The 13,426-nt window shown below is 35.8% G+C and overlaps 1 protein-coding gene across 4 annotated transcripts; it reads left to right on the top strand.

The window, feature by feature from the left end:
• The first annotated feature begins 3,425 nt into the window (after positions 1 to 3,425).
• Positions 3,426 to 13,181, top strand: LOC127900880 (disease resistance protein RPV1-like). 4 transcript variants are annotated; one of them, XR_008052746.1, is made up of 7 exons: positions 3,426 to 3,750; positions 3,888 to 4,163; positions 4,294 to 4,424; positions 9,778 to 10,861; positions 10,970 to 11,655; positions 11,955 to 12,087; positions 12,782 to 13,181. XR_008052746.1 is itself a non-coding variant. In XM_052436192.1 (6 exons), exons 1-5 carry the CDS (start codon positions 3,628 to 3,630, stop codon positions 11,612 to 11,614), a joined length of 2,259 nt encoding a protein of 752 aa, XP_052292152.1. In that variant the 5' UTR covers positions 3,426 to 3,627; the 3' UTR covers positions 11,615 to 11,655; positions 11,955 to 12,327. The 4 variants fall into 4 exon arrangements, 3 of the variants coding, with proteins under 3 accessions (XP_052292152.1, XP_052292153.1, XP_052292151.1); XM_052436192.1 differs by lacking the exon at positions 12,782 to 13,181 and having other exon boundaries at positions 11,955 to 12,327; XM_052436193.1 differs by lacking the exon at positions 12,782 to 13,181 and having other exon boundaries at positions 11,950 to 12,327.
• Positions 13,182 to 13,426: the final 245 nt, after the last annotated feature.

The following is a 13,426-nucleotide window of genomic DNA, read 5'->3' as shown; positions in this document are numbered from 1 at the left end:
CGGAAGGATTCAAAGAAATTTTTCTGTCTACACAATAGTTCTATCACAGAGCTTTGGGTGAACAGACTAGTTCTTTACCTTCTTAATCTTCCCATCTTTCAATCTTCCCTTCTGGAAAGATTTGAAAATTTGTAAAAGCCAGAAAGCAAAAATGTACGTTTAAATTCAGTTCTTTAAATTTTTAAAGTTCAATGTAATTTAAATTTTCGCAATTTACTTTAAAGCATTTACTTTTCTGCAATTTACTTTATGTAATTTAAATTTTCGCAATTTAACTTCAAAGCATTTTATTTTACAAAGCATGATTGCAGACTGATCTCTATCAGATCTGCCATACAAATTATACGTTCCTCTGAGGCAAAGAGACCAGATCTCGATCCTCAGTTGTATCTTTCTTTCTCCCTCCTCCTTCAGAGCACTATTTCCGGGATCCGGATCTAGTACTATGTTTGTACCCAAGCCTTTAGATGTATGTGTTGCTAGGCTTGCTAAAGAATTTAACAAAGATCTGGTACCTAGTTTAAAATCTGACAACCGCGTTTAAAGAACTTAATTATTATTCGGTAAAGAAACAAGTGATTTAGTATATCAGCTGGAATACTCGAGAGGGCGGGCTATTGGTCCAAAGGGTTATTAAAGATCGGCTTTAAAATAACTAAGCCGGAACCATCTCTCAGATAACAACGCTACGTACTATATCAAAAGTTAAAATTTGACCAACCGCGATCCAAAGCAAATCTACTTATTTTCAAAGCTGGTAATTTATTTTAAAATTTGGAAAAGCCGATCCATTAATTGTTTAATTTGAGTTTTTAATATTGAGATCCGACGAAAGCACATCCATCCTATACACAAAACTATATATATATATATATATATGATTTTCATGGACTAGCATTTGACAGATGACTTGATTATTATTTTTTGTCTGTCTGTTTATTGATTCTGTTGCTCAGTCATAGCTAGACATTGCTCATTGACTATTTGTTAGTGACAGGCTCAAATGAGATGCTTGAACTTTTGCTTTTATCTCTTGTACTTACTTGCTTGGATTTAGTTTGGAAAAGCAAATCAACTAAGATTTAGTCAGGCGAGCTTTGCAGCAAGTTGGGATCTGACCCAAGTCATAATCCAAGTTGAGCAGAATATCCACAAAAACCATCATCTCATCCATGAAACAAAAGCAATTTTGAGAGCCAGCATTGGGGAATCCTTTACTAGACATGAGTTTTGATATTTGATATTATGAAAGTCTTTTATTTGACATGGAAAGGTAGGGATTTACTTTGTTTAACCCCTATTCGTGCTATAGGTTGACAGTAATCTATCACTTAAATGCACTTTTTCCAATCAGCCAATGGCAAGCAAATTGCTAGAATGAAAATGAGGCATAAGTTAAATGCTTTCTTGAAATGTGGTGAAATCATTTGTTTATGGTATTACTTGTCGTGGCAGAAGCATCCTCCTAAAATTATTTATAAGAAACTCTTTTTACTCTCTATACCAGTGGAGTGGGCCTTCAAAAGGAAAGGAAAAGTTGTACCTAAAGTTGTGAAAAGGAAGAATTTGCAAGTAAAAAATGAATATATTATGCATGGCTACATAAATTGGTACATATAGCTTTTGCACCTAATCTGATTATCTCGATTCCTGGACCCGGAACTAATAGCCTAATTATTACACATGATATTTTGCTGCTGCCATACTACTTACATGTGAGTGCTGATTTTTAAGTAGAAATATTCAACAGAGCACTGACAGAAACAGAGTTAACACCCGAGCCGGGTTACCGTGTTAATTGAAAACAATTAATTAACAGGACAAAAACACGATAAATCTGGTGGTTTTGTAGTTAATTCTGCCTGCCCTCTGTCAGCTTCAGTTTCTTTAGTATTTTTCCTCACATATTTTTACTTACCACCAAAACCCCGTACATCTATGTACAGTTAAATTGAATACTCGTATTGTCCGAGCTCCAGCATTATTCGTTAGGGAGCCAAGTGTAATTATGCTCTGGCTGATATTTATGAAGTTAAATTGAATACTTGCATTGTCCGAGCTCCAGCAATTATTTGTTTGGGAAGCCAAGTGTACTTATGCCGTGGGCAAGCAAAATACTGGGGATGAATCTTTTGAGGCTTGGTCACAGGTATTTCATGCCGTGCATCAGCTTGCCTTATTCTTTTTAAAGAAATGACCTTGCCCTAATTTTCCTTTCAAGTTTAAACTTAATGAGCTTTTATTACATCCTTTATTGTTGAAATGCTTGTGCTAATCATAGTATTTTCAAAATTTCCGCCCCAATTGATTATAAATTTTGTGTGAATGTTACAAGATAAAACTTACCTTTAAAATGTTAACGAACCTGTAAGATTGGACTTCTCTTTAAGACCTTGAATTAAGTGGAGGGTGTTTTGGGGTTAATAAACCAGCAACTATGCATATACTTGGCCAATGTGGAATCCTACTTGTACAGAATAAGGTTGCACAAGACAGTTAAATAGATGACGCAATGGAGACGTCTCTGTATCGACTCAATTCAAACTAATTGTACAACTTCATTTCTGAAGGAGTCACCATTTTTAGTCCCATTTGGAGAATGTGTACGTCAGGTGTTAATGCTTATAATGAAAATGATGCACCATGTTTGGTGTTTTTCAATTTAAAAATGTGTCTAATAGTGTGTTTTCAGAATTGGACTATAAAAATAGAAATAGAGAAAACGATATAAAATTAAGGTAATATAGGACGAAAAACAGTATGGACAAGGAAGCAGTAATATTTGGTGTTTTTCATTTTTTTCAATAAAAAAATGAAAACGAAATTTTCAATATCTATTCATCATTTTTTGGGAAAAAAAAAAGAAGCTTAAAGAATAAATGAAAGGGTGTTTTAAAACAAAAATGTGATTGGTGTTTGAATAATGACCCTCTCAGTTAGGCAAAACAGTCGCATAATCATTTTTTTTTTTAAAACACAAACCTTTTGGTTCAAAAATAATCACACAAATCCCAATCTTTTAGCTAAAAAAGAGTCTGTGTATCTCAAAAGAGACATGTGTGACATTTTCTAAAAACAAAATATCTTTATAGTTATTTTGCCAAATCACGTGGTGCCTTTAGAAATAGGATAGATTTTAATTTGCCCCCAATTTAAAATGAAAATCTTTAATTTATCACCTAAAAGCATAAAAATATCAAGTTACCCCATTTATTGTTAAAAAGATTAAAACAAAAAAACCATCAACACATTCCTTATTTGCCCCTCATCTTTTGGACGGAAATGAAGAATAAATTGAGGTTTGCATTGAGAGCAAATTAGAGATTATCATTTTATTTGGGAATGAATTAAACTTTATCCTTAGAAATAAAAAATTCAAGAGAAGTACATCAAAAAAGGTAATATAGTTTTCACTTTTTATGAAATTCTTGATGTACTTCAAATAAGTTTTGATGGGTTAAAAGAAACAGAGAAGAAGATATTTCTCGATATTGCATGCTTCTATAAAGGGAAGTATATAGATTATGTAACCAAAATTCTCAACTACTGTGATTTTGACCCAATTATTGGAATTGGAGGTCTTATTGAAAATCTCTATTAACTGTAGATGATTTCAATGGACTGTGGATGCATGATTTATTACAAGAAATGGGTCGACAAATTGTCAGGAGGCAATCCCCTCAAGAGCCTGGAAATCGCAGTAGATTGTGGGAGGACACAGATGTATGCCATGTATTATCACAAAATACAGTAAGTGATTAGTTAAGTTGAAAACTTGTGATTTTAGGATCATGATCATATCTTTAACTAATTCAATCTTTGCATAGTTTTATCAAGACTTTCTTTCTTTCAATTTTTTCCCACTTATGTTTTGTTAAAATGTTTAGGGAACTGATGCAATTGAAGTCATCGTATTTGATTGCTTTAGCAACAAAGAGATGCATTTCAGTGCTAAAGCCTTTTCTAATATGACTAATCTTAGAGTGCTCCAAATCCTTTATCTTCAACTTTTGGGAGACCTTGAATACCTCTCCAACGAGTTACGGTTTCTTGATTGGAAAAGATATCCATTGAGATCCTTGCCATCAAATTCGAGATTAGATAAACTCATTGAACTTAACATCCCTCATAGCAGCATTGAACATTTGTGGAGCGGAATCAAAGTAAGATTTGTTCAACTACATATTTATAGTTTTCAGTGAATACTTATTGATAATTTCATACTTTCATTCTTTTAAGTTATGTGATAATCTGAGAAAATCATGTTCTTTTGTATCATTTTGTTTCTTATAGCCTTTGACCAGGTTGAAAATCATGAGTCTCAAGCATTCCGAGAACCTCATAAGGACACCAGATTTCACAGGGGCACCAAATTTAGAGCAGCTGATTCTTGAAGGATGTACGAGGTTGCATGAGATTCACCCTGTTAAGGAAGCTCATGCTGCAGCCAAAGGAGCAGCTCAGTCAGCACGTGTGAGTCAAAGCCAAAATCAGCAGAGTCTGTTAAGTAGCTTTGCCAGCTCAGCAAGTTTGTTGTAGCATGCTTTTCATTCTGTTTTGTAGTTAAGCTTGCTTAATTAGTTTTAGTTATCTTTAGCTTAGCTGAGTATATAAACTGATGTTAATTCCATTTGATTGTAATTTTCGAGAATAGAATAAGATAAAGCTTCAGAGTATTTTTCTTTCATTTTCTAAGTTCCCAAACACATTTTACAGTTGCAAATTTAACTTTCAAACATGGTATCAGAGCCAAACAGAGCAAGCTCTAGTAATCAACAAATGAATTCCAGAAACGTAACATCAGCAAATATAAGTCAGATTAATTTCTCATTTAACACTCCGATCAAGTTAGATAGATCCAATTATCTGCTCTGGTGGTCACAAGTTCTGGCATCGATCAGAGGAAATCGATTGGAAGGCTTCATAGATGGAACCAAACCAGCACCAGAGGAAAAATTATTACTCGCTAGAGCTGATGGATCTGCTCAAGAAATTGATAATCCAGAATATCAAAATTGGAGATCACATGACCAAACCTTGCTTGGATGGCTGTTATCTGCAATTAATGAAGGTAATCTTAGTCTTGTTGTTAATTGTGTAAGCTCGTTTGATGCATGGAGAACCTTAGAGAAGAAATTTGGAGTTCAATCTGAGGCTAGAGTACTACAACTTAGATATGAATTAAATACAATAAAGAAGGAGGCATTAAGCATTGAAGATTACTGCATCAAGATGAAATCTATAGCTGATAAGCTTTCTAGTGCTGGCAGTCCTATAACAGAGAAAGATCTGATGTTAACAATATTAAATGGATTAGGATCAGGCTATCGTGATATAGCAACTTTCATAACTGGTTCTAAGATGGAGTTTGATGATGCTTATGCATTGTTGTTAACACATGAAACCAGACTTGAACAAGACCAGGATGATAAGAATATGTTTAATGCAAACTATGCCTATGCTAATACATGTTATCCTAGAGCTTTCTATGGTCAAGCCAGAGGTAATTTCAGAAGAGGTGGATATGTTGGTGGTGGTTTTGGTAATATTGGTAGTAGATCTCATGGATTTGGAAGAGGAAATTTTGGTCCACAAAGAATGTTTAATGGAAGCTTTAGGAGTGGAAATGGTAGAGGACAGTTTTCTGGTCAAAATAATGTTCATAATTTTTCTTCTCAATCACCAAGAAACATGACTCCATTCACTAGAAATGGATTTGCTGGAATTAATGGATCAGCAGGATCTACTGGAACCATAGAAGAAACTACTTGCCAGATCTGTTTTAAAGTTGGTCATACAGCTGATATTTGTTGGCACAGATTTATAGAAGACTATACTCCTACTCCTAGAAATTTCAGTAAGGGAAAAGGACCGAGATCTGCATACTTTGCTAATTTTGATGGCTTCAACTCATATCCTAGCTATGAAGAATATGAGGGTTTCAACTATATGCCACAAAATTTCCATCCTACTTCTGGAACTTATCTTTGTCCTGGAGTTGATGCTTACAATCCTGGAGCTTATATGGCAAATCTGGAAGGAGTTGCTGATGATGGCTGGTATTTGGATAGTGGAGCTACTCACCACTTAACAAATAATATGGAGAACCTGCAGCTCAGAGAGGAATATAAAGGTAATGATCAGCTCATCATTGGTGATGGTAAAGGATTATCTATCTCTCATGTTGGACATGCTTTTCTGTCATTTAGAGCTTCAAATTCTTATTCTGCTCATCCTGTTATAGCACTTAAAGATATGTTGTTTGTTCCTTCAATCACTAAGAATTTGTTAAGCATTTCTAAACTCACCACTGATAATTCTCTCACTGTTGAATTCTGTGGAAATTTCTGTTTTGTAAAGGACATGAAGGGACAAGTTCTTCTGCAGGGCCTTGCTGAGAAAGGTCTCTACAAGCTGCTATTAAAACCTAAGCCTCTGTCACCTGCATCTCATCTATCTCAATCTCAGATAAATAAGCCAGTTTCTATGCTGTCAGTCTCAAATGTGTCTTCTGTTCATCAAAATTGTAGTGCTTTTACTACAACTTGTAATAACTCTTTTTCAAATGCTTGTAACCAGAAACCTGATGATCTGACCTTATTGCATAGAAGGTTTGGTCATCCAAACTCAACAATATTGATGCATTTGCTTAAATCTTGTAAGCAATTTAAAGTCTTTTCAAAAGCCTTTTCATCTTCTCATTACTCTATCTGTGATGCTTGTCAATTAGGAAAGACTCACAAACAACATTTTCCCACCACTGAAACTAAGAGTACACATGTGCTGGAACTGATATACACTGATATTTGGGGGCCTTCACCTACTGTTTCTAGGAATGGATATAAGTATTATATCTGTTTTGTGGATGACTATAGTAGATACACTTGGGTTTATCCTCTCAAGCTTAAGTCAGATGCTCTTGCAGTCTTTAAACTCTTTAAAATCCAAGTCGAAAACCAGTTCAACACAACAGTCAAGATGTTGCAATCTGACTGGGGGGGAGAATATAGAGTGTTCACTGATTTCTTAAATCAAAGTGGGATTATATTTAGACATTCATGTCCATATACTCATCATCAAAATGGTTTGGTTGAGAGGAAGCATAGACATATAGTGGAATTGGGATTGACATTATTAGCTCAAGCTAATCTGCCCTTTAAATTTTGGTGGGATGCTATACACACTGCAGTTTATCACATAAACAGATTACCTACCCCTGTGCTAAAGCTTGTGTCACCTTATGAAAAATTATTCAACCATAAACCAGATTACAGCTTCTTAAGATGTTTTGGTTGCATTTGTTATCCATATTTGAGAGACTTCAACAAGCACAAGTTTGATTTTCATACCAGAAAATGCATCTTTATTGGATACAGCCCATCTCATAAAGGTTACAAATGCTTGACAAATTCAGGAAAGGTTCATATACTTAGACATGTAAATTTTGATGAAAACATTTTTCCTTATTCAACCAGCAACATCTTTTCTCCTTCTGAGAACACTTCCTCATCTGAAATTCCAGTGTCATCCTTTACTCAGCAGCAAATTTTTCATTTAACAACACTTTCTACCCCTGATAGCAGTCTTGAAGACAATTTCTCAGCAGGCTCAGCAAGAAATGAACAGGTATCTTCATCATCTTTACATACAAATATTCTGCATCATGAGATACCTAATCATTCCTTGACAGAATTTTCATCACCCCACTTATCTTCTCAAAACTTAGATTCAATTCAGCCACAATTTGAACCACAAACTATCATTCAACAATCATCATCTCAGCATATTCCTGATACCTTAAACACAAGCCTGAATCAGAAACCCTCTCACCAAATGATCACCAGATCCAAATCTGGTATCTTCAGACCAAAACTTTATACAGCAGCCTTAATTAATAAAGAACCTGATACAGTTCAAGAAGCTCTTAGTGATCAGAACTGGCATCAAGCCATGAGAGATGAGTATGAGGCATTGATCAGGAATAAGACTTGGTTATTAGTTCCATCTTCAGCTGAACACAAAGTTGTAGGTAATAAGTGGGTGTTTAGAATCAAACAAAACAGTGATGGAAGTATAGCTAAGTATAAAGCTCGGTTAGTTGCAAAAGGTTTTCAACAAACAGCAGGTGTAGACTACTTTGAAACATTTAGTCCTGTTGTGAAGACTTCCACAGTGAGAATTATTCTGAGCTTAGCTGCAATGCATAAATGGACAATTAGACAAGTGGATGTAAACAATGCATTCTTAAATGGAGAGTTGACTGAGGATGTTTACATGTATCAACCTGAGGGGTTTGTTGATCTGCAGAAGCCTAACCATGTGTGCAAATTAAAGAAGGCTTTATATGGTTTAAAACAAGCTCCAAGAGCTTGGTATGATAAGCTGAGAGATAGTCTGGTTACCAAATGGGGTTTCAGAAAATCAAGAGCTGATACATCATTGTTCTGTAAAGGAAAGCAGGGCTCCATAATATTTGTTTTGATATATGTTGATGATATACTGATCACAGGTCCTAATAGTTCAGAATTGGAGCAATTTATCTTGGAATTCAGTAGAGTGTTTGCTCTGAAGGACTTGGGGAAACTATCATATTTCCTTGGCATTGAAGTTTCTTATGTTGCAGAGGATATTTATCTGTCTCAAAGGAAATATATCAAGGATTTGTTGAGTAAAGCTGATATGTTAGAATGCAAAGGATGTGATACTCCAATGGTGACAGGAGTAAAGCTCCAGAAGGAAGCAAAGAGTCATTTGGGCCAATATGTTGAAGATCCCACTGGTTACAGAAGCCTTGTTGGAGGATTGCAGTATTTAGTTTTAACAAGACCAGAGATAGCTTATGCAGTCCACAAGCTAAGTCAATATGTGTCAGCTCCTACACTTCAACATGTCGTTGCCTGCAAAAGAGTTCTTAGGTATCTAAAGGAGACTGCAGATTATGGTTTAAAGTTTTCAGCAGAAGGAGAAATGAAGCTCTCAGGGTACACTGATGCAGATTGGGCTTGTGACATAGATGATAGGAAATCAACAGGTGCTTATTGCATTTATTTGGGAAACAACTTAATATCTTGGTCATCCAAGAAACAATCAGTGGTTGCTAGGTCCAGTGCAGAGAGTGAATACAGAGCCCTTGCAGCTGCAAGTGTAGAACTCTCATGGATTCAGTCATTATTTGATGAACTTGGTATTGAATGTATATCTCTTCCCACGATTTGGTGTGACAATGTCAGTGCCATAGAACTAGCTAAGAATCCTGTCTACCATTCAAGAACAAAACATATTGAATTAGACATGCACTTCATTAGAGATAAAGTCCTAGCTAAAGAACTGGAAATCAGGTATATTCCCAGTGAAGAACAGATTGCAGACATCCTAACTAAGCCTCTCACTTTTCTCCACTTCAATTATTTTCGAGCCAAACTCAATGTGCTAACATGCCCCTTGAGTTTGAGGGGGGATGTTAAGGAAGCTCATGCTGCAGCCAAAGGAGCAGCTCAGTCAGCACGTGTGAGTCAAAGCCAAAATCAGCAGAGTCTGTTAAGTAGCTTTGCCAGCTCAGCAAGTTTGTTGTAGCATGCTTTTCATTCTGTTTTGTAGTTAAGCTTGCTTAATTAGTTTTAGTTATCTTTAGCTTAGCTGAGTATATAAACTGATGTTAATTCCATTTGATTGTAATTTTCGAGAATAGAATAAGATAAAGCTTCAGAGTATTTTTCTTTCATTTTCTAAGTTCCCAAACACATTTTACAGTTGCAAATTTAACTTTCAAACACACCCATCTTTGTTGGTTCACAAGAAGCTGATTTTTTTGAATTTGAAAGGTTGTACAAGTCTTACAACTCTTCCAGCCAAGATCTTTATGAAATCTCTTGAAACACTTGTACTTTCTGGTTGCCTGAAATTGAAGAAATTTCCAGACATTGTGGGAAGTATGGAGTGTCTGCAGGAACTTCATTTGGATGAAACTGATGTTAAAGAGCTGCCACCCTCAATTGAACTTCTATCTGGACTTGGTCGGTTGACTTTGTATGGCTGCAAAAATCTTGAGCGTATTCCGAGTACCATAAGTGCTCTAAAATATCTATCAACTTTGAATCTTTCTGGCCTTTTGAAGTTCAGAGAGTTCCCGGAGATCGTGGAAAGTATGGAGCAGCTGTTGGAGCTTCATTTGGAAGGAACTGCTATAAGAGGACTGCCAGCGTCTATTGAATTACTTTCTGGCCTTATTTTGTTGAATTTGAAAGATTGCAAAAATCTCGAGAGTCTTCCAAGAACTATAAATGGTTTGAGGTCTCTTAAAACGTTGCATCTCTCTGGCTGCTCCAAACTTAAAAATGTGCCAGAGAACTTGGGGAAAGTAGAAAGCTTGGAAGTACTTGATATAAGCGGGTGCAAAGGACTGTTGCAATCAACATCATGGTTTCTGCACTTCCCCATCACTTTGATCCGAAGGAATTCAGATCCTGTGGCTTGGAGATTCCCATCTCTATCAGGTTTGTGTTGTTTAAGAAAATTAGATATCAGTGACTGTAATCTAGGGGAAGGAGCAATCCCAAGCGATATTGGCAACTTGTGCTCATTAAAAGAGTTATATTTGAGTAGAAACAATTTTGTTTCACTTCCAGCAAGCATTATCCATCTTCCTAAGCTTCGGAAAATGGTATTGGAGGATTGCAAGAGGCTTCAATCTCTACCACGACCTCCACCCAGTATTTTGTCCATTAGAGTAGATGGTTGTACTTCATTGGAAATGATATCATGTGTGTTAAAATCTTGCAAGTCGAACAGCACATATATTCATTGTATGGACTGTTTGAAATTCAATGGCTTGGCATTTTCAATGCTGAAAGAGTACCTCGAGGTCAGTCTCTTACTCCATGTCTCTCTACCATGCCAAACATATTGCAGTAAATTTATGCAGAGGTATGGTTTTATTTTTTATTTTTTCCTCTTAATTTTTTGGTTGCAGGCTGTGTCACATTCGCGACAGCGTTTAAGCATTGTTGTTCCAGGAAGCGAAATTCCAGAGTGGTTCATGTATCAGAACAAGGGTTCTTCAATAACACTCAACAGGCCTCCCGATTCATTTAATAAGAATAAGGTGGCGGGATATGCTATTTGCTGTGTGTTTCATGTCAATAAGCATTCAACTAGAATCAGAACTTTACGTTCATATCCCACAAAGTGTTTGACCTGGCGCTTGAAAGGTTCTAGAGTCGTTGATAGTACTACTTTTAGGGAAAAGTTCGGTCAGGATGGGTCAGCCCATCTTTGGCTACTCTATTTACCTTGTCAAGAACAAGAATGCTATGAACACAATTGGCATTTTGAATTTCAACCCTTGTGGGGCCCAGGATTGGAGGTGAAAAAGTGTGGTTTCCATCCAGTTTTTGTGCACCAAGTGGAGGAGTTCAACCAAACAACAAACCAATGGACTCGCTTTACTTCTTATAATCTAAATGAATTCCATCGAAATCTTGTTGGATCAAATATGGAAGTAGCCACAACATCAAAGCGAAGCCTTGCAGAACATGTTGGGACAGCTGAGGCCAGTGGAAGTGGCTGCTGTGATGATGAGGAATCTCAAGCTAAAAGATTTAGACAGCTCGACTGAAGGGAAATAAACTAGTGATTATTCTCTGAATTTATGTGCAAGTACGCATCTCAGATTCTGAGTTCCAATTTATGTTCGCTGCATATGGCAAATCATTTATATTCTCTTTATTTATTTAATGTATCTAACCTTGCAAAACAATTTCATGTTAAACTCCCAGAAGATGCTCTGCTTGGATCAAAAGTAAAGGACTGAAATAAATCCTCTGTTTTGGATCTTACCATCACTGTTTCATTGCATCATTATCTCTTGCAGCTTTCTCATTTTTGTATTTGTTATTTCATGCACGTGTGCACACACAATGTATAATTAATAACTTTATTTTTTTATTTTAGTACAGTGAAAGAAAATGACTCGGGGGCTTTTGAACTCAAATGAGATGAGGACTTAACTATATCCATTCCCTTCCTTTTGAGCAAAAGATGCCAGATCAGGAAATGATAAGGGCAAGTTCTTGGGTACACTTGAAAGTGGTTTGTATCATAGTCGATGAATTGCATTGCAATGAATGAACAATAAAGAAATTAGGTGATTGCAATCTGATTGAATATTCTTGTGTTGCCTATGGCTTCTGGAGTTCTAGTTGACACAGTTTTTGCTTGTTGATATTCTTACTGAATGAACATAGATTTTACTTGAACTGCACTTGTGCCTTCTGATGCTGTGGCTGTTGTTTGTTTACTACCCGTTAACAGATATTAAGATTTGGAAAATTGATGAACTTAACACATAACTTGAGATTACGATTAAGCTTCAAAATATGATGGATAAATATCTTCCTGCTTGTTGTTTTGGGTTCAGAGCAAATGAAAAATAGAAAAGGAATGACTGTGTATTTGCAGGGAAATGACAGATGATCGATCTCACCTTTTATGGAATCGGTTATAATGTAATGTAGGGTGTATAAATTAATTATAATATAATTTGTTAGATAAAATCGATTAAATCAATGATGAATATCACATTAAAATTTTGTTTGTTTTAAAAATAATAATTATACATTCATACTATGGGTTAGCACCAGATCAGAGGCGTCTTTGTTTCAACCTGGAAACATTAATTGTTTACTCTCCAGATGAATATGAGTCTGCAAAGTAGTCTCAAAATGACCAAGCAATCCTAATCCTGGGCTGCTAAAATAACTGCCTGATTCATGCATTTTTGCAGTAAGGAACTTAAGGAAAAGCCTTCAATAAATTGCTTGCATCAGGAGTCTTGCTTGGTTTACTGCTCATCACCACATATCATTGTGGTAGTTTTGGCAGAGTGATTGTAGTACATAGCTTTCCTCTGGTTTGTTCTCTGATTTTGCATTAACTTTGGTTTTCCGAATAACCTGAACCGGGTATTGATGGAGACTTTCGAGGCAACTTTGCATCTGGTGTACTTTGCACTTCTTCAAGCTTCTTGTTCTTCAAATTGTTGTTCAATCCCTCACTGCTGAAAACAAGATCTTCATCTGGTTCATGCATGAAATTTTGTGCATATTAAGTATAATTAATTAACATTAATATTAGGTTTAAAGTCTCTGAATTTATCAGTAAGTATGCAATTTCAATTTCAGTTTTGTTCTTTTTGTCTGTTATATCTACTCATGCAAAGTTTTATTTTAAATTACCAAAAAATGCTCTGCTTCAATCAGAAGCAAAGAATGTCTCCAAAGTTGCTTTCGCGCTCGATCAGATTAGCCCCTTACTGGAATTTCTCCAAGGTTTGTTAATAAATCGTAGTTAAATCCAATGCCTGCTGATAGAAACAAGCCGTTGAGTCGTATTTCAAATAGCAAAAGGAATGGATGGCCCGTGAGAAAAA

The sequence above is a fragment of the Citrus sinensis genome, chromosome 3 (genome assembly GCF_022201045.2).
Source record: "Citrus sinensis cultivar Valencia sweet orange chromosome 3, DVS_A1.0, whole genome shotgun sequence".
Lineage (NCBI taxonomy): Eukaryota > Viridiplantae > Streptophyta > Magnoliopsida > Sapindales > Rutaceae > Citrus > Citrus sinensis.
The sequence above is the reverse complement of the archived record's forward strand: the minus strand, read 5'-3'. Positions and strand labels throughout refer to the sequence as shown.

What these genes read in the sequence shown, in the direction of transcription:
- LOC127900880 (XM_052436192.1), top strand. Translation starts at nt 3,628, where the DNA reads ATGCATGATTTATTACAAGAAATGGGTCGACAAATTGTCAGGAGGCAA. An exon ending in ATGTATTATCACAAAATACA is followed by an intron (nt 3,751 to 3,887) that starts GTAAGTGATTAG and finishes TAAAATGTTTAG; the next exon opens with GGAACTGATGCAATTGAAGT. An exon ending in TGCTGAAAGAGTACCTCGAG is followed by an intron (nt 10,862 to 10,969) that starts GTCAGTCTCTTA and finishes TTTTGGTTGCAG; the next exon opens with GCTGTGTCACATTCGCGACA.